The 22,184-nt window shown below is 43.1% G+C and overlaps 1 protein-coding gene across 1 annotated transcript in view; it reads left to right on the top strand.

Moving 5' to 3' along the window:
- The window catches only part of LOC136628885 (sodium-dependent serotonin transporter-like), a 68,190-nt gene that overhangs the window by 9,792 nt on the left and 36,214 nt on the right, over positions 1-22,184 (top strand). The window contains exon 2 of the mRNA XM_066604978.1: positions 19,948-20,082. Within this exon, the coding sequence (XP_066461075.1) occupies positions 19,948-20,082 (135 nt within the window). The remainder of the gene's footprint in view (positions 1-19,947; positions 20,083-22,184) is intronic.

Raw genomic sequence — 22,184 nt, 5'->3', positions numbered from 1 at the left:
TGGTGCAATATTATTAATTAATTCAAACTAGCAGAGGTCATGAAGAAGAAGTCAAAAAAACATGTCAAACACAAAGTAAATGATAATCAGGTATAAATACTATTTCAACAAGGTACAACTACTTGTTAGGGTATTAACTACTACAATTGGCAAAAGCAGCAGGCCAGATTACAGTTTAAATACTCTTATCCCATTGGTCAGTTACTTGTGCACAGGGAACAAGAGTTGCCTGGCATCCCAGCTGGTTGAATAACAGTAAGAAGAGTCCCCAGCAGCCAAGACCTACAGATATTATTACTAGAGTGTGGATAGTCATGTTTTTTACATATGGGACCTCTTTTGCCTTAATGTGAATGCCATGATGTAGTTCACGAATTTAAAATTTGGGCTAATAAATCCTATTAATGTACTATAACATGTTTAGAGTGGGTTCGATTCTAAAGTTCTTGGCACCTCAATTTAAAAAAGACAAAGACAAACTGGAGCAAGTTCAGAGAAGAGTTACCAAGATGGTGAGCGGTCTGCAAATCATGTCCTATGAAGAACGGTTAAAGGATCTGGGAATGTTTAGCTTGTAAAAAAACTATAATTAATCTCACCGTTAATTCCTTTTCCACGAGTCCATCATGACAGCACACATGGAGGTTGCCCTCTTGACCTTGTTGGGACAGGAAGAGGAGAGTTCAAAAGGCCACCTCCTACCACCATTCTTCAGTGACTTCAAATTATTACAATGGATACATGCCCCAATTCTTTAATTGTTGCTGAAAGAAACAACGTACTGTTATGTAACATGCACCATATACAGTTATTTACCAGGGTGGGTAACTATGTGCTGTCATGATGGACTCATGGAAAAGGAATTAACAGTAGGATTATTTCAAATTTTACTATTCCATTCATCCTGACAACACACATGGAGGTAATACCAGATTATAACAGTGACATAGCTTGGAGGACCTTCCGCCCAAAGGCCAGCTCCCTCCCAGAATGGAGATCCAAGCAATAAGGCTTAGAAAATGTATGTACGCTAGACCACATTGCAGCTTTACAAATCTGCTCTGTTAAGGCTTCACTACGTTCAGCCCATGAGGAGGCGAGAGCCCCAGTAGAGTGAGCTCTTATCCCCTTAGTGGGTGGCAGACTTCTGGCTTTATATGCCTCCTGAATTGATGTTTTGATACATTTAGCGATGGTATCTTTCAACGCTGCTTTTCCCTTGTTCTGATCTTGAAACTGAAGGAATAAGTTATCCAATTTTCTAAAGGTTTGTGAGACCTGTAAATAGGACAGGACTGCACGTCTGACGTCTAAGCTTTGCAAGCGCCGTTCTTTGTGATTTTTAAAATCCTGACAGAAGCAAGGTAGAATTATTTCCTGTTCCAGGTGGAACGTCGACACCACTTTAGGAAAAAAAGAGTGATCTAGTTTCATTATTATCCTGTCGTCAAGCACCTTTAAGTAGTGTTCTCTACAGGATAATGCCCGTATCTCACCAATCCATCTGGCGGTTGTAATAGCTACCAAAAAGGCTTCTTTGTTGGATAGGTTTTTAAGAAATACCAAATGTATGGGCTCAAAGGGAGGTTCGCAGAGGCTGTCTAACACCAAATTAAGATCCAAGGGGGGAATTGATTGATAGGTTTGAGCCTATCTGCTCCATGTACTCGTAAAAACCTGCATACCCATCTATATTCTATTAATTGGGTGTCAAAAAAGGAAGCAAGTTCCTTGTCTAGACCTTCTTGTAAGAAATCTAAGATTTTTGTAAGGTCTGGGCTGCTCAGATATGGACTATCTGATCTGCACCAGTTGCAGAATTTCCATCATACCCTAAAGTATATAACGGAGGTAGAGTTCTTTCAACTCTTTAAGAAAGTGTTTATTACCTTAGACTAGAGTGCCTGGTTTCTCAATCTTTGCCAATCAGTAGCCAAGCTATCAACTTCACCAGTGGATCTCCTGATAAAACACCAGGCCCTGGGGCAGAAAGTCCTGCCTGAGGGGGAGCAGAATTGGAGTCTGTATCGCCAAACAGAACAATATCGGGAACTAGGGCCTTTTTTGCCATGCCGGGGCAATAAAAATAACCCTGGTCTGGCAGTTCTAGATTTTTTGCAGAGCCCAGGAAATTAAGGGAAGGGGGGAAAAGCATACGTCAGGTCCATGTCCTTTTTCTGGGAAAGTGCGTCCAGTGCCAGGGGATTGTCTGCTGGGTCTAAGGAGAAAATTTTTTGGCATTTTGAATTTGTCTTCAACACAAAGAGGTCTATCTGGTGGTAATCCCACTGAGATGTCAGCAGATCGAATACTTCCAAATTTAGAGACCATTCCCCTGGACCTAATTTTTTCTGACTCAGAAAGTCTGCAATAATGTTCTGGGAGCCTTTTAGATGAACAGCTGATAAGGACTTTATCCTTTTCTCCACCCAGGAGAATATACTTTTTGATAAGCATTGAAGATCTGGGTGTCTGGAAAGGCCTGAAGTAGAATTGTGCCCAAGGAACCATTAGCAGACAAGCGGTCATTTGTCCGAGAACCCTCATACCTTTTCTTATAGAGACAGAATCTCTATTCTTAAACTTTCTAATAGAGAGGATAATATCTTGCCTTTCAAATTCAGACAAGAAGGAATGACCTTTTGAGGAGTCAATGAGAACCCAAAGAAAAATCTTTTGAGTGTCCAGACTTAGGCTGAATTTCTGAAAATTGATAATCCAACCCAGCTCGGAAAATAGTTTAAGTTTCTGCCCTCAAGCTGTTCAAGCTGTTTGAGATAATTAAGAGGTCATCAAGATAAGGAATTATATTAATCCACCTACTTCTGAGAAAGCCAATTGGCTCAATCATAACCTTGGAAAAAGCTCTTGGAGCAGAAGATATACCAAAGGGCAGACAAACAAACTAAAAGTGGAGTATTTTTGAACCCATTTTAAGTGTAAACCTGAAATATTTTGGTATGAAGGATTAATGGGAATATGGTAGTAGGTGTATTTAAGATCAATTGTGCACATGACGCTAGACTGACGAATTAAGAGAATTGTGGACCAGATAGCCGATAAATCGAAAATCAGAAATATTTCAGTAAGGGCTTTTTAAATTAAGTATTGTTCTGAAAGAACCGTTAGGTTTAGGAACCAAAAATAAAAAGTAGTAATAACCAAGACATCGTTCCTGTACAGGAACTGGGATAGCAGCTTCCATTTGTAATACATTCTGAACCTCTTGCTCCAATCTTTCTTGGAGAAGATGGGTCTGGTTTGGAGTAACCAAAACATTTTTAGGGGGGAAGAGATAAAAACTGCAGCTTGTACCACAAAGATACTATCTGCAGAACCCAGGGATTACCAGATATCTGTCTCCATCCTCCTGAGAGCTGAGAGAGCCTACCCTTTACGGGCCCTTTAATTTTATCTGGGTTTGGCTTATCTGGGGGAAAGAGGGAACCCTTACCCTTGCCTCCTTTAAGGTATGTATGACCATCTACCTGTCTTCCCTTTACTTTTCTGTTCTCTAGGCTGGTACGCCTGTTTATGAAAGGAAGAATTCTTTTTAGTGAGGTAATCAGTTGGGAACGCTTTCTTCTTATCCTCTGCTTTTTCCAGGATTCTATCTCGTTCTCGCCTGAACAGATATTCCCAATGTAAGGGGATGGAATATAATTTGTTTTTGGAGACAGTGTCTCCTGCCCATGCCCTAAGCCATAGCACCCGCCTAGTGGAGTTTCCCAGCACCACGTTTTTGGCAGAGAAGCACACCGATTATGTTGAAGCATCCGCCAAAAATCAGGTGGCCATTTTGAGCAATGGCACGCACTTCAGAATCCGGTGGCTATTTTGAGCAATGGTACGCACTTAAGTATCGCTCTCTGGAGGTTTTCTGTTTTAGGTGCGACTCAAGTTGTGAAAGCCACAGATACATAGACTGTGCAATTGTTGTGGCTGCTATATTATTTTCCGCCAGACTAGATATGGACTCCCATGGTCTTTTAAGGAGAAAATCAGCTTTTTTTACCCATGGGATCTTTCAATTGTGACGTATTTTCAAAGGGCAGGAAAGTCTTTTTAATTAACTTAGCCACCTGAATGTCCACCTTTGGCAACTCACTACAAAGCTTTGTATCTTCAGGTGCAACCAAGAGTCTTTCTTTAACCCATTAAGGACCAAGCGCGGTAAATATACGGCGCCTGGTCCTGGGCTTAAAGCACTGCCAAAAGTAAAATTATGGCGGCGCTTTAAGCCGCATGCTTTGCAATCAATTAGAGGAGGATGGGTTATCAGCTGTTGGTGACAGCTAATAACCCGGAAGAGAAGGCAAGAGGGGTTTTTAACCCTTCTTGCCTTTTCCTTCCCCGAGTACACAGGGCTCAATGAGCACTGTTTACTATAAAGTGAAAATACAGTTTAACTTTCACTACGGAAGCCCGGGAGATCATGTGACCGCTGCTGTACCTGCTACAGCAGCGCTGGAGGGTCATACTAGACCCTGGCTAGCTCTACCAGTGACTAATGTCACCACAGGGGATGTTTTCTCCCCTGTAACTGGGGCTCTTATAGATGTCCCAGCTACAGTGGGAGAGTGTCAAATAAAAATATAATATGAATGTCCCCCAGAGGTCTTATATGACATAATGTGGGACATATATAGTAAAAAAAAACATGATTACATACACAAATAAAACAAAATTACAGAATAAAACAATATATACATAAGAAAGAAAATAACACAAAGCTGATGCCAACCAAAACCGTCGCCGTATGCGCCCTGTAAGCCAAAACCATACATGCTATGCATCAAAACATCTGAAACAAATAGAGGAACCCATTCCTATACTTTATTTTAGCATAAATATACTAAATAAAACAAATAACTATAAATGTTAAAAAAATTATTTTTTTAGCATTTTACCCCCAATAAAGCTAAAAAGCAAAAAAAGTAAGTGAAAAGGATATTTTAAAAAAACCGCCCTATGTCACAGAAAAAAAATGCACTAAAAATAATTTTGGTAGCTAAAGGGAAAAAAACATGGCAGTAAAACCACCACATTGGTAAAATCCCTAAAAGTGTCTGGTCCTTAAGGTACAAAACAGCTTGGTCCTTAAGGGGTTAAACTCACGGGAAATATAAAGCCTTCTTTTGGCATTTTCCCACTCCTCTGTCATGAGATGTTTTAGAGTCTCATTCACAGGGAAAGCTTTCCTACGGCGAGACCCAAGACCCCCTAACATCTCATCCTGAGCCAACCATGGTTGCTGGACGTCCATCACTTTCATGATATAATGAACCGCTGATAGCAATTCTTCCAGATTTTGATTGGAAAAATATTTTCTATCGTCCTTTACTATTATGGGGGTAATTAATTCAGATGGCTCAGACTTGGAGGATACATATCCCTGAGAACGGGCGCTTTTTGCTAGGTTAGAGGGGCCTAGCTGGGGCTGGGAGATTGGTTCCCTTTTTAATGCTTGGAACTTTTGTCTAACCATTTGGCAGAGACCATCCATTAAGGATTCCTGCTCCTCTCTATTCTTGATATACAGTCAGTACAAATAAGTTTCTTTGCATTATTATCTAGTTTCTTAGAACATAATGTGCATCTCTTGATCTTTTTTTTATCAGTTTTTGACACTTTATCCTGCAATAACAGGAGACGCTATTATACCAATAGCACAGCCTGAAGCTGAGCATTTTTGTCCAAGTGAGCTACTCACAGCTTGTGGGTTTTGCCAGTCACCTCCCTTGCTGTCCATAGCATTAGGAGGGGAATTCAGAGCTGTATTGCCACAGGGTGAGCATCAAGAGTTTCAAACCCACTGGCTTTTTTTGAATTTGGAGGGCTTGATGGCGCCGGAGCGTGCATCTGATGTAATTGCATGCGACGTAACGCCGCATCATCGTCCTGCACAGGACGCCATGTCACTCACCAGACGCTGGGCCCATATGCAGGGATGCCGTGACATATGAAGATGAGCCAGCGATACAGAGACCGCCACCGCTCGCTGTGCGGATACTGGTTCCGGGCCTTCATCCCTAGGTGAGCGATCTTTCTATCCTTCCTCCAGCACCCATGGAGGACTCTTCTCTGTATCTGTTTGGGACAAAAAGAACACTGGAGAATGGTGGTGGGAGGTGGCCTTTTGAACCCTCCTCTTCCTGCCCCAACAAGGTCAAGAGGGCAACCTCCATGTGTGCTGTCATGATATGGTTAACAACTTTATCGCAAGTGATCCTTGCACTTAACCCTTTAACGATCACCCTGCATAAATGTACAGCAGATGGTTACAGATTGTATATGGAGCAGAGTCCGCTTCGTACCCAGTGGGTGTCAGCTGTGACAACTAACACCCACCTGCAATGGCTGTGATCAGAGCTAACTTCGATTATGGCTATTTAACTCCTTGATATCACCTCACATAACAAAGCAGCTGACTTGAGGAGGGGATCTCTCCGACTTCCTATTGGCAGCCCCTGCACCATGATCACAGAGTGCCAATGCATTCACATGTCAGTGCAGAGCCTAGTAAAGCTTCTCAGGACTGCAATGTATTGTGGACTTCCAAAATAAACTCACATTGAAATGCACAATATACTGCTTTACAAAAATACTGTAGTATAATGACAAGCGATCAAATGATTGCTAGTTCAAATACCATATGAGGAATTTTAAAAAAGTAACTATGTTTAATAACATTCTTAAAAGTATAAAAAAAACTAACATTTAAAAACTAGAGATGAGCGAGCACGCTCGGTAAAGGCTCCCACCCGCTCACCTCCGCATTTACTTGGACGTTTACGCAGTTACTCAAGAAGAGCGATGCTCGCTCATCTCTATTGAAAACCCTTTTCCCTCTTTTCATATAAAAAAATAAAACTATTTGTATTGCTGCATCTGTAATAGTTCAAACTACTAAAATATAGCATAATAGTCCTTAGTGACAGCCCTATAGTGTTTTTACGTCCTGCAGATGCGGGACGTGTATGCAGGACGATTGCGGGGCGACCTCCCTTCATACATCCCGGTAGTCAGCTGTTTCTTACAGTCAACACCCGGCGGCAATAGCTGTGATGAGCGGCGTGGCTCTTCGCCGATGTTAACCCTTAAAATTCTGCTGTCAATTCTGACAGCGGCATTTAAATCCTCTGAACGACGTTTGGGGATCTCGTACAGCACCCCACGATGAGATCAATAAAGTTTAATTAATTGCAAATTAATTGCAAAAAAAAGTACCGTAATAAAAGTTTAAATCATCCCCCTTTTTGCCATATTTATAATAAAAGATTTTAAATCATAAAAGAAAAATACACATTTGGTATTGCTGCGTCCGTAAAAGTCAGATCTATCAAAATAATACATTATGATGAATGCTGTTAGAAAAAAAAAATAAAGAACGCCAGAAATGTGCTTTTTTGGTCACTCTGTCTCCAAGAAAAAATACACTAAAAAGATCAAAAAGTCTTATGTATTTTAAAATGGTACCAACGGAAACTACAGGATGTCCCGCAAACAATGAGCACTCACACAACTATATTGTTGAAAAAAATAACAAAGTTATTGTGCGCAGAAGATGGCGACAGAAAGTAATTTTTAAAATTAAATACCTTTTGAAAAAAATACAAGCAGTACAGCAAAAAAAAAACGATATAAGTTTGGTATCGTAGTAATCGTACTGACCCATAGAATAAAGTTATCATGTAATTTTTGTTGCAGTTTGTGTGCCGTAGAAACAAGATGCATTAAAAGATGGCGGCACTAAATTAAATAGTACCATTGAAAAAAACAAGCCCTCATACAGCTACATTAATGGATAAATAAAGGAGTTGCAAGGGGGGGGAGAAAAAAACAAAAATAGAAATAAACAAAAAAGCACCGTTACTAGGGGGTTAATCATGACCATTGTAGGCAAGTCACAGCTGACACCCGTCATATATGTAGCGGCCTCGACTCTTGAGCCCACTTCATACACCACCCACAACCACCTGCTGTACATTTATGGAAAGTGATTATTAAGGGGTTAAGTACCAGGATCACCTGCTGTAAAGCTGTTAAACATTGAATTGCGCTAAAGAGTTAACTATAGTAATATTGGATTGTGTAGGGTTAGCATTTAGTGGACCTGGGAACTTGTAGGACTAAGTTAATAGAAAAATAAAAAAGCCATAGCGCTTGTAAAGCGCAAATAAAAAATGAAAAGAATTTTTAAAATTGCTGGTCATTAAAAGGTTAATCTCGGCCATTGTACATTCACAGCGTGGGTTTAAGCCAGCTACTTGTGCAACTGGATAGCTGAAAGTCTGATGCCTAGCTGTCAAAGACTGCCGAGCACCCAGGAGAGAAGCTGTTTTTACTGATTCTGTCTACTCGGATTTCTCAAATACGGCTGAGTGCAGAATAAAGGCAGAAGCACTGCTGCTGCCTCTGTTGGTTCTGGAGGCCATATGGCTGATCATATGATTGCTAGGATCCCTGCATACAGAGACTTCTTCTGGGTCTGACCAGATCAAGCACTGTCCACAATTGTCACTGAAACAGGGCAGATTTGTGTTTTTGCTATGCTAATCCAGCTACAGTTAGAAACCAGATCCTAAAAAAGAAGCTGTACATTAATAAAGTTCACCAATCACCCTTTCTGGGGAATTGGTATTGCAGGCCACGTTCCCATTAAAATGAAAGAGAATTTGGCCTGCAATACCTAGCCCAGCCACTACAGTAAGAATGGAGCTGTCTGCTTTCTGCAGATATTAGCTCAATACACAAGCACACTAGCTTGGCAAACAGCCGATTGGCAGGAGGTCTCAAGCATCAGATCCCTGCCAATCTGCTATTGATTACTTATTTACACACAATGATTATCGCTCAAATAATGTCTTTTGAGCGATAATTGTTGCGTGTAAATGCTACCATCTTTTGCTTTTCTGCCAAACTATGTTTTTTAGTTCAGCATAAAAAACATCGTTCGGCCAGCCAGCTGATAGCATGGATCGCACGCTGTGATTCTCTGCGGGGAGTGCTGAAAACACTGCTTCAGCTGCATTCCCGCTGAAGAGCAATGGAGCTGTAAGCAGATAACAGATCACCCACTGTTATCTGCATACAGCAAAGGGAGCTTCATTTGCACACAAATGAAGCTAATAAGCTACTAAGTAGCTAAGTAGCTACTTAGTAGGTTTGGAAAATGGTCGCTCAAAACTGTCATTCAAGCTAGCTTTTGAACAAATTTTGAGCGATCATCTTTTTTGGTAAATGGGACTTTATTCTGAGGATAGACCATCAACAGTTTATAACTGGAAATCGCTTTAAACAACTGACTGAATACAACTGATATATGTGAAAACAGTCCTAAGTGTAAAGGTACATTTACACACACAGATGATCGCTCAAAATTCATCAGAAAATGACCGTTTTGAGCGATCCTTTTGCATTAGCTACTAATTGGCTAATTAGCCCATTAAAAGCTAGCCATCTTCATTTGCATGTGTTTAGAGAACAGCGGGTGGTCTATTCTCTAAATACGTTGCTATTGTTCTACAGCGGGACAGCTGCTGAAAGAATGTTATCAGCGCTGCCCATGGAGAACTCAGCGTGCCATCCCTCTTATCAGTCCCAATGGATTTTAAGCTGAGATGAACTCAGCGATGGTCAAAAAGTGCACGGTAAGGGCTCGATGGGCACACATTTACACACAACGATTATCGCTCATAAGATGGCTTTTGAGCGAATTTTGAGCGATAATCGTTGTCTGTAAAAGGCCTTAAGTTCCCATGGTTATGGCTACAAAAAAAACCCCAAAACACCACATGCAGGCATACTTTAGATATGATTGTTGCAGTTAAAAAGCAATGCCCAGTTTGCTTATAATATGAGAGGTTTATTTGTCTGATAAACAAGGACAAAATGGATAAAATCAAAAATCAAAATAAATGTACAGTTTTTAAATAAAAAAACCTCGACACTATAAAACTCAAAAGGATAAAATGTGCCCATAGAGTGATAACAATGTTATAGTAATAACAGAACAAAGAATAAAACCAGCTAAGGGCGCCCACCCACTGGCGATTTTTTTTCCTTTGCGTTTTGCGTTTTTTCTCAAGAGCAATTAGTTTTGAATGTGTTCCTGTCCACTGGCGTTTTTTTTTTCGGTCCGTTGCAATTTTTAACATAGGAACTGTCAGTTGCATATGTGTCCTTATTTTTTTCTTAATGCACCCATGAATGTCAATGGAAATAAACGGAAAAGGCGCGAAAATGCAGCGAAAAAGCCGCGAAAACGCCACCAAAAACGCGCGGAAAACGCGAACGCCAGTGGGTGGGCGCCCTTAGGGTGAAGTCACACGAACGTATATCGGCTCGGGTTTCACGCCAAGCCAATATACGTTGTCCTCGTGTGCAGGGGGGGAGGATGGAAGAGCCAAGTGCAGGAACTGAGCTCCCGCCCCCCTCTCTGCCTCCTCTCCGCCCCTCTGCACTATTTGCAATGGGGAGAGGTGGGACGGGGCGGGGCTAATTCTCAGAACTTAGCCCCGCCCTCACCCCACCTCTTCCCATTACAAATAGTGCAGAGGGGCGGAAAGGAGGGGGAGAGGGGTCCGGGAGCTCAGTTCCTGCTCCTGGCTCTTCCATCCTCCCCCCTGCACACGAGGACAACGTATATCGGCTCGGCGTAAAAACCGAGCCGATATACTTTCGCGTGACTTCACCCTAAAAGTCATAAACTTGTAAACACGAAGATCAGTGGTAAACATATTGATTGGACCCAGTTTAAACAAGGTCATGAGACCCTGCCATTAATTGTAAGCAATTAATTATAATGAATGCTAAGTAAGGCCTCCTTCACATGGGTGGAAATTCCGCGGTGGGATTTCCCGCCTGTGCCCACTGCCATAGGATTGCATTAGACGATGGAATCCTATGCAGACAGCCGTGATTTGACCGCGTGAAAACTTGTGCGGTAAACAAATTGTGGCATGTCCTATCTCTCTGCGAGATTTGCAGAGGCCCGCACAGAAACGTCACAGCTGACGCGCCGGCTCTGCACTGCGCATGCGCCGGCTGGGCGGCAGCCGTCGCAGAGCAGAGCAGAGTGCGGCGCCAGGAGCAGGTGGACCGCGGGTCACTGCAGGGGCACGGCTCGCATCCCACTGCGAGAAATATTTAATTTATTAGCAGAAATGTCTTACTTAACATAGTATGGCTATTCTCAATGCCATTGAGAAAGCAAACATATCAGTAAGGGCTTATTTAGACGACCGTATATCTGCTCGGTTTTCACGCCGAGCCGATATACGGTGTCCTTGTCTGCAGGGGGAGAATGGAAGAGCCAGGAGCAGGAACTGAGCTCCTGCCCCTTGCCACTATTTGCAATCGGAGGGGCGGGGCGGAGCTAAGCGGCGCCACTTAGCTCCGCCCCCGTCTCGCCCCCTCCTATTGCAAATAGAGGAGAGGGGGCGGGAGCTCAGTTCCTGCTCCTGGCTCTTCCATCCTCCTCCCCCTGCTGACAAGGACACCGTATAGCGGCTCGGCGTGAAAACCAAGCCAATATACGGTCGTCTAAAATAGCCCTTCAGCTGGGGATTTGTTTTTTTATCGCTTTACAGAATAATTATTCAAATATCTCCTTTTTTATTTTAGATTTTCACTTGAGTTATACTGTTTAAATTCGTGGCTCTAACATGACCCACAATTCATGAGTCACAATAATTTTAAAAAACGTAACATTGCACATTTTGATATACATTTTATGCAACCCACTTTAAAATAATCAACTTATTTTTCCGTTCTGGGACATAAACACGCGTTAAATAATCCCTGATGTAAACTTTTGAAATATGCAAAATTATTATCATCATATATCATAATCCCATGCTTTTAATTACTACTTTTTTTTTTAGTAATTATGTAAAGTGATCTATAAAATATTAACGCAAAGCTCACAGACAAAAGCACACATTTGCGCACATTCTTTCGCATACTTTCCTTGTGCATTTAATTCACTTCAAAGATGTTTTACCCTAGGGAATTAACCCATTTGTTGCTAAAAGGCTTTGATGGCATTTCATTTTATTCCTAAAAATACATGAGCAATCATAAAATCCAAGTTTTTTGTATTAAACATTCCGTGCGTTCAGATTTAAATACATATTCAGGTCATTTATTTTATTTTAAAGGCATTATTCGCTTCATGGTTTTTATTAGGTTATATAACTGTACAAAGAAGTGTTTTTCATTTGTCAAACATTTAGATGTTGACATATATTAGTGTTACTCGTGCATTTTAATTATATTATTAAATTAAACATATACTATCATTCATAAATTTGTAAACCTATAAAATATATTGACTTTAACCCTTTCCAATCCTATTTGAATCCTAGTTTTCCTAGGGGGCTTACTCTTTTTTTTGCTGTTATACAACGGCACTATATGCTATATGATAAGAATCCCTGCAACAAATGACCCATCTCATATGATATAATATATATTAATTAGGGATATGTAACATCCAGGCAACTAAAAAGCACATCATTCTGTGTCAGAGCTCCTATTTTTCACTAATAACTACACTTGGTTTCGCAGTTTTGACAATAAAATAAAGCTGGAAATGTGATAAAATAAGGGAATTGCAGTGCTGCATCGCCAAAGCAGAGGAAGGTAAGTAGCAACACCTACAGTCTTCTTAGTCTGATTACAAGCAGCCAGCAGTGACATCTTATACTGCTAGTGATCACTGCTGCCAGAGACTGGTGCAGGGCTGCAGCGCTGGGTCACCAGGTCAGAGGACAGATGAGTAGCGGTTACTTTATTGTTTGACCACACTTCCAGCTTCTTTTATTTTTTTTTCCAAAACCCAATAATCCCTGGAAAGTAAAATTTCTAGGCGAGAATGGCTCTATAGATACGCACTGTATAATAGCACACTGCATCCCTGCAGCTCCATAGTACAGAGTTATATGGGACTTTGTGGGGTGTTTTAACACTTTCCAATCCAATTTGTATCCTGGTTTTCCTAGGGGGCTTACTATTTTTCTGCCGTTATACAACAGCGGTATATGCTGGCTAAAGCCAGTACTGCATGGGGTGACACTTTGGATAGGCTCCAACAGCAGAGAGGCTGGCAATACGCAGTAAGAGAACCCCGACGGACGTCCTCCAACATCAGAGCTGTACAGCCTTAAGGGCTCATGTCCACGGGCAAAATGTGATTTAAAATCCGCAGCGGATCTCCCGCGCGCGGATCCGCACCCCATAGGGATGCATTGACCACCCGCGGGTAGATAAATACCCGCGGATCGTCAATAAAAGGCATTTAAAAAAAAATGGAGCATGAAAAAATCTGGACCATGCTCCATTTTCATGCGGGTCTCCCGCGGGGACGGCTCCCGCGGGCTTCTATTGAAGCCTATGGAAGCCGTCCGGATCCGCGGGAGACCTAAAATAGGAATTAAAAGCATTTACTCACCCGCAGCGGGCCGCGAAGCTCTGCTCTTCCTCACGGCCGCATCTCCCTTGCTTCGGCTCGGCGGATGTGCCCGGCGCATGCGCGCGGCACGTCGACGACGTGCCGGCGACGTGCCGCCGGCGTCAGGAATTCATCCGCCGGCCGAAAATGAAGATCCGGCCGTGAGGAACAGCTGACCTTCCCCGCCCGCGCCGGATAGGTAAATGCTTTTAAATTGCTATTTTCGGCGCTCATGTCCGCGGGGCAGGAGGGACCCACTGCAGATTCTCCATTGAGAATCTGCAGCGGATCTTATTTTCCCCGTGGACATGAGGCCTAAATCATAATGTTTTCAGAGGTCAGACAGTGAATTAGAAAGGGTTAAAATGCTAATATTTACAGAGAGATGTTTAGATTTACCGTACTATCATTCAGTGCTATACATAGAACTTATGGAACACCATAGCAAAACTCATCCTCCCCCACTCCCAAAACATGCTGTTAGAGACAGCATATTTATAACATGAGTTAGATACAGCAGCTGATCTCTAGTATACTTCATAGTCAAATATAAGCTCTGTACATCGTTAGTCATTACAATGTAGTTATCTCCAGTGATCATAAGTGACATCTTCTCTGATTGGAGTTATCTTTCCCTTTTCTACTCTATCTGGCCCAGACTGCAATGAAGACTTCTTCCACCCACGGCTCATCTCTTCATACTCTCCCCCTCTCATTTCCTCCCCCATAGTAATACTGCCAGACCTGAGCGGCGGAAGATTGAGACCCTGCCAGAACCTGGACCCTGCTTCGCAGTATAAGGGGCCAGTGGACCAGAAGTACATTTGCTGAAAAGACCTCCATCAGGCAACATCATCCTTCATGCAATGCATTACAAAACCATTGCCAAGAACTCTTGATAATGCAGATCTGTGCAGAGGAAGTCTCAGGGCCAGAACTCAGTCTAAGTTTGTCCGTACCAGTAGTAGCTGTCTCAGAAAATCGCCCTCTGAGGTATTTTGGGGAACATTATTAATATGGGGAGCACCCTGGGTGAACCTCTGCTTTAGTACAAATATTTTAGTGAGCACTATTAATTTTGGGAGCAGTAGGGATGCACTATGTTTGGCCCAGTTATTTTGGGCGACGCTGTAATACTATTACTGTTAGGAACATCCTTATTAGCATCATTATTTTGGGTGATATCATGTGGACACAGGAACTATAGCGACACTCATTGGTACAAATATTTTGTGGGCACTATTACAAATTAAGGGCAATCTCTGCTGAGCAAAATTATTTCTGGTTGGCTCATCAGTAGAGATGAGCGAACACCAAAATGTTCGGGTGTTCGTTATTCGGAACGAACTTCCCGCGATGCTCGAGGGTTCGTTTCGAACAACAAACCCCATTGAAGTCAATGGGCGACCAGAGCATTTTTGTATTTCGCCGATGCTCGCTAAGGTTTTCATGTGTGAAAATCTGGGCAATTCAAGAAAGTGATGGGAATGACACAGTGACGGATAGGGCAGGCGAGGGGCTACATGGTGGGCTGCATCTCAAGTTCACAGGTCCCACTATTAAGCCACAATAGCGGCAAGAGTGCCCCCCCCCCCCCACTGTCAGCATAAAGATCGTCCTCCTCTGGCACAGCTGTAACAGCTGTAGCAGAGAAGAACGATGTTTGCCCATTGAATTCAATGGAGCGGCAATACAGCATGTTCCACTGAATGCAATGGGCTGCCGGCGATCGCAGGATGAATGGTCGGAAAGGGGTTAAATATATAACCCCTTTCCTGCAATTCATCCAGAAATGTGTTACACTAAAAATATATACCGGCGTATAAGGCGACGGGGCGTATAAGACGACCCCCCAACTGTCACCTTATACGCCGGTAATACAGTGGAGCAAAGAATAAAAAGCATTACTTACGTTTTTAGATGATCTGCGGCGCTCCTGCAGGCTGTCACTCCCTCCTGGTCCACGGCAGAGTATTGCTTTCTCCACGAAAGACTTTAAATCCCTGCCTCCAGAAAGACACGTGCCTTCAGCCAATCACAGCCAATGACAATGATGTCATTGAATGGCTGTGATTGGCTGTGTTTCTGGAGGCGGGGATTTCAAGGCTTGAAATCCCCGCCTCCAGAAACACAGCCAATCACAGCCATTCAATGACATCATTGTCATTGGCTGTGATTGGCTGAAGGCACGTGTCTTTCTGGAGGCAGGGATTTAAAGTCTTTCGTGGAGAAAGCAATACTCTGCCATGGACCAGGAGGGAGTGACAGCCTGCAGGAGCGCCGCAGATCATCTAAAAACGTAAGTAATGATTTTTATTCTTTGCTCCACTGTATTACCGGCGTATAAGGTGACAGTTGGGGGGTCGTCTTATACGCCCCGTCGCCTTATACGCCGGTATATATTTTTAGTGTAACACATTTCTGGATGAATTGCAGGAAAGGGGTTATATATTTAACCCCTTTCCGACCATTCATCCTGCGATCGCCGGCAGCCCATTGCATTCAGTGGAACATGCTGTATTGCCGCTCCATTGAATTCAATGGGCAAACATCGTTCTTCTCTGCTACAGCTGTTACAGCTGTGCCAGAGAAGAAGGATTTGTCTTCTATATGTTCTCAATGGGGTCAGCGCTGCTGCCGCTGGCCCCATTGAGCGCATATAGAATGCATCCATAGCGAACCGCGGGAGGGGCAGACTTTCATATCAGGCGGACACCTTATCTCCCCAGCCACTCACAGCAGGGGGGTGGTATAGGGCTTAAACGTTGCAGGGGGAAGTTGTAATGCCTTCCCTGTCTTTATATTGGCCAAAAAAAAGCGCTAACGTCTCAGGGAAGAAAGTTTAAGTAACCCGGACACCGCATGGTGTTCGTTACGGATAACGAACATACCGAACACCCTAATATTCGCACGAATATCAAGCTCGGAAGAACACGTTCGCTCATCTCTACTCATCAGATATTGTGTGACTATTACTGTTGGGACTACTAGCTGCTTGGTAGAGTTATTAGTTGGGGAACTATCTGCTTAGTACCATGATTGCTAGGGCACTATAATATTTGTGCCACTATGTACATTACATATATATATTTTGGGTGTGACTATAGTTATGTTAGTATTATTTCTGTTACGATCAGCAGGACACATCCTGCTGCATTGTTATCTTCTGCTTTTTAAGTTGTTGTTGGGGCAGTTGCTATCCAACTGTTTTAGGGACTGCCAGTGTGGAGCCACTGAGTCAACCTACCTGTTTGACGTAGGACCAATTCCTAGACAAACAGAGACTTTGGTACCAGGTGATGAGAAACAGGCTAGTGATGTGTAACAGAGATGGAAAACCTTGCCATATGCTAGTCAGGGAAATAAGGGGCAACCCTGCCTAGAAGCAAGGTAGGCGTCCTAATAAGAACGGCCCCGCAATCTTTCTCTAGGACCTGACTAACCATGAAGGAACCTTGAACACATCACGGTATACACTAATAACACAAAACAGGACCAGTAGTAGTGCAGGCATAGGAAGGCAAAGGATAAGAGTATACAGACAAGACAGAGAAGCAAGAAAAGGGATAGAAGACAGGGTATGTACAAAGACTAGAGAGTGGTAAACACACGAACTCCGATAAGGCACAAGATAAGCACAGAGGAGACGAACTGAGATGGGACCTATGCTGGTTGTCAACATACAACATTGAGGCAATGAGGGAGGTCTCACAGATCAGCTAAATAGAGAGGTAATTACCATGTCCTACAGCTGAGCTAGAAGCACTGGAGCAGATAACCATTGAAGTGCTGGAGAGAAGTATGCAGCAGTTCAAGTTACAGGAAAAACAGGATGACACCCGCACCTGCCAGAAACAGTAGTTGAAAGACGAGTCTGAACTGCAGACCTAATAACCTGCTCCCACAACTGACTCGTTGCAGGGGATCCGCTAACCACACTGCCCAGCTTAGTGTTGTTACAGAGAGGATCACTTTTCAGATTAGCTTCTCTTTAAATACTTTTGGTTTCGGGCAGTGTGGAACAGTTTATAGACTTGACAACATGTGTTCTATTCAGCACTGGCGTAACTATAGGGGATGCATTTGCACCCAGGCCCAGGTGCCTTAGGGGGCGCATAAGGCCTTTCTTCCCCATGTAGGGAGCCTAGTACTATGAATAAAGCATTATAGTTGGGGGCCCTGTTACAGATTTTGCATTCAAGTTACGCCTCTGCTATTCAGTATTCCTTATTCTTCTTCCAAGTACATGGTTCTAGCCTAATCTTGTTTAGTAATTTGTCTTGCTCTTTAGTTTTCTAGTCCAGTCTGTTTCCTAGTTTTTGAATTGTCTAATCTTTCCTTGTTTGTTCTATCTGCTTTGAGCCACTCCAGTATTTGCTTCTTTAGCTTCATGTCTGTGTCCTTCTGCTTTCTACAATAGGGCTTCAGATGTAGTCATCCATAGGGACAACTTAGGACTGTTTAAAGGGGTTGTCCCGCGGCAGCAAGTGGGTCTATACACTTCTGTATGGCCATATTAATGCACTTTGTAATGTACATTGTGCATTAATTATGAGCCATACAGAAGTTATAAAAAGTTTTTTACTTACCTGCTCCGTTGCTAGCGTCCTCGTTCCCATGGAGCCGACTAATTTTCGCCCTCCGATGGCCAAATTAGCCGCGCTTGCGCAGTCCGGGTCTTCTGCTCTCTTTAATGGAGCCGCTTGTGCAGAATGCCGGATCCGTGTAGCTCCGCCCCATCACGTGCCGATTCCAGCCAATCAGGAGGCTGGAATCGGCAATGGACCGCACAGAAGAGCTGCGGTCCACGGAGGGAGCAGACCCCGGCGGCCATCTTCAGCAGGTAAGTATGAAGACGCCGGACCGCCGGGATTCAGGTAAGTGCTGAGCGGTTTGTTTTTTTAACCCCTGCATCGGGGTTGTCTCGCGCCGAACGGGGGGGGGGGGGGTTAAAAAAAAAACAAAAACCCGTTTCGGCGCGGGACAACCCCTTTAAGGACAGTGGGGTCTAGTGTTAAGGGACAGTGTCAGAGAAAGACATAGGTAGAGCCAGTGTTCAGGACAGCATTTCTCTGGTTATTTTAGTTGCTTACCATTTATTCCAGTTTTCATTGCCAGTATCATTATATTTATTATCATTATCCTCATCCGCTTATCATCACCTTCTGCACCTGTCGTTTCATAGTGAGTCCCTAGTTACATTTCTGTCTTCAATGTGTTGATATGTGTATGTTCTGTAGCACTGAATTTAATTTAAAAAGTTACATCCATCCTCAGACAGTGTCCTAAAAGACTGCAGAAACGCCCCATTAATCCCCTGATAAGATTTAGAAAAAGGGGCTATTTTGGTAAGAGTGGCTTTAAATGAGAAACTATCAAATGAAAAATCACTCAAATTAACAATTTTCAGTGGTAGTTGTAAATACGGGACGCGACAGGGAATTGAGCGAGAAATCACTCAGTAGTTGCGATCGCTTAAAGGGGTTGTCCCGCGCCGAAACGTTTTTATTTTTTTTTCAATAGCCCCCCCGTTCGGCGCGAGACAAACCCGATGCAGGGGTTTAAAAAAAAAACGGATAGTACTTACCCGAATCCCCGCGCTCCGGTGACTTCTTACTTACCTTGCGAAGATGGCCGCCAGGATCTTCACCCTCGGTGGACCGCAGGTCTTCTGTGCGGTCCATTGCCGATTCCAGCCTCCTGATTGGCTGGAATCGGCACACGTGACGGGGCGGAGCTACGAGGAGCAGCTCTCTGGCACGAGCGGCCCCATTCAGAAGGGAGAAGACCGAACTGCGCAAGCGCGTCTAATCGGGTGATTAGACGCTGAAAATTAGACGGCACCATGGAGACGAGGACGCTAGCAACGGAACAGGTAAGTGAATAACTTCTGTATGGCTCATAATTAATGCACAATGTACATTACAAAGTGCATTAATATGGCCATACAGAAGTGTATACCCCAACTTTGTTTCGCGGGACAACCCCTTTAATTTCAGCTCACTGAAACAAAGCAACTAGTGAAAGACTTCTTGCTCAGCATAAACAGGCAGCCGCTCATCTTTGAACAACTGCCTTTTCATGCTGAATGGAGGCAGGTGGCTGGAAGAGGTCTCCGGCGCACTCGACCTCCATTCATTGAACTATTTTCGCGCTCCTGTGTAAAAGCACAGGAGCGTTAAGACTTGTTCGACAGTTGTCCTGTTTACAGCCACCCTAACAGTAGTTTGTGTGAGTTAAGATCTCAATGCTGAACTTCTTCTAATTTCAGTGGAAGATCAATTTAATTGCATCTTTCATCTGCTGAATTCAGCTACTTTTCTTGAATACTACATGCTTTAACCATCTACAGGAACCTCTATTTTTTAATGTTTAGAAATATAGCATTTGCTTCTTCTAATATTGGATCTTTCAAGACCTAAAGATAAAATGTTGTTTTAAAAAATCTCTATGTTCTACTAATGCTGACATTATAATCTTCATTCTTTTAGGAGCATTTCTGATTCCATATACCATTATGGCACTATTTGGTGGTGTCCCCCTTTTCTTCATGGAGTTGGCTTTAGGACAGTTTCACAGAACAGGCGCTATCCCCATATGGAAACGCATCTGCCCTATCTTTAAAGGTAAACTATCTATTTTAGTTTGTAAACTTCTAGCTCATGTAAATAGACAATTTCACAGAATTTTAAGGTTATCATTTATCACCACTAGGTCTCTAGGCTTCAAGAAAACATTTTCTATAAAGTTCAAGCATGCAAATATAATACCTATTGAGATTGCACCATGCTAATAAGGAATAATTAAGTGCAGCAACTCAGTGCGACATCGATTTCAGACGTGGATGAATGGTGTCTGGAGCAGAGGTATAACTTGAAGCTTCTGGGCCTCAATGCAAAACCTGTAACCTGGCCTCCAACTATAATGCTTTATTCATAGTACTGGGCTCCCTATATGGAGAAGAGAGACCTTATGGGTCTCCTAAGACTCATGGGCCTGGGTGCAACCGCATCCCCTATAGTTACGCCAGTAGTCTGGACGGATGTTGAGCCAGGTGGTCTTTATAGCCACCCGCTGTTACATGGTATTTGTTCGTGAGGGATCCTGGCTGTGAATGGACCTCTCCACCTCTTCCCAGAATTGCTTGACTGGGCTCATGTTAGGTGAACATGCAGGCCACACCATTCGTAGGAACTCTCCAGAATGCTTCTCAAACAAGTTCTGGACAACTTGGGCATGGTGTATTCTCCTGTTAGAATATCACATCATTGTAGGCCCATGAGGGGCTGCAAATGGTCACCAAGCCGTGAAATGTAATTGGCACCAATCAATGGCAAGTTTAGGCAGACCAATCAATGCAACCCGTGGCATGAGAACATACCCCACACTATTGTGGAATCACCACCAGTCTAGTCTGCACAGTGTTTTGTTGACAACTAATGTCCATAGCTTCATGGGGTCTGTGTCACACACAAAGCCTATCATCAGCACAAAACAATTGGTACCAACACTGATCAGACCACTTAACATGCTGCTAGTCCTCTAGGGTCCAATTAGCAATTTCACAATCCCAGGTAAGGTGCTGTATTTGGTGTCCTGGTGTTAACAGAGTCACTATAATTGGTATTCTACCACCATATCCCATGGAAGCTAAAGAATTCTGCACTGACCTGCATATGTATGTGGGGCGACATTCATTGAATGTGTTTGCACGGACAATTCTAGCCAGATGGCACTGGTCAAGATCATAAAGCTTCTGTAGGCAGCCACTGCACTGTTACTGTGAGTAAAAAGGCCTTCTATGATACATTCTGCAAAGGACGTGGCACCAGAGACCAAATCGCGAACCTTTGCTGGATCATGGAGAAGACCCGGGAGTATCAAAAGAATGTGTACATGTGTTTCATCGACTATAGCAAGCCATTTGATTATGTCAAACATGACAAGCTTTGGAAATGTCTGAAACAAATGGGCGTCCCAGAACATATTGAACAGCTTATAAGGTCACTATGCAACAACCAAGAAGCAACAGTAAGGACAGCTTATGGAAACACGGATTACGAGAAAGGCGTATGACAAGGCTGCATTCTATCACCAGTCCTATTCAATCTGTATGCAGAAACAATCATGACGCGATGCAATCTGGACGAATTTAGAAATTGGAGTCAAAATCAGTGGCAGAAATGTCAACAACCTTCGATATGCAGATGACACCACCCTGCTTGCGGAAAATAAAAAGGACTTGGAATACCTTATCCAATGAGTGCAAAAGGAAATCGAATGCATAGGACTGTATCTCTGAAAACAAAAGTCATGACCGCGGTAGGCAATGGTACAGTGAACATAAAAATTAACGAAGAAATGGAGGTGGTCGAAGATTTCATCTTCCTTGGATCCAAAATCAAATGCAACTGGCAATCTGGACCTGAGATCAAGGGACAGATTCCACTTGGTAGGTATGCAAAGGAAGGAATGGAAAAGATCTGGAAAAGGAAGGATATTAGCATTGCAACAAAAACCAGACTGGTCAATGCAATCGTCTTTCCCATAACGATGTAGGGTTGTGAAAGTTGGACACTCAGAAAAACAGACAGAAGAACAATTGATGTGTTTGAACTATGGTGCTGGAGGAGAATGCTACGGATACCTTGGACTGCCATGACAATGGACAAGGTAGTGTTAGATTGTGTCAAACCGAAAATATCACTAGAGGGCGAAATCATCAAAC

Source organism: Eleutherodactylus coqui, chromosome 5 (genome assembly GCF_035609145.1).
Source record: "Eleutherodactylus coqui strain aEleCoq1 chromosome 5, aEleCoq1.hap1, whole genome shotgun sequence".
NCBI classification, from domain to species: Eukaryota; Metazoa; Chordata; class Amphibia; order Anura; family Eleutherodactylidae; genus Eleutherodactylus; species Eleutherodactylus coqui.
The sequence above is the reverse complement of the archived record's forward strand: the minus strand, read 5'-3'. Positions and strand labels throughout refer to the sequence as shown.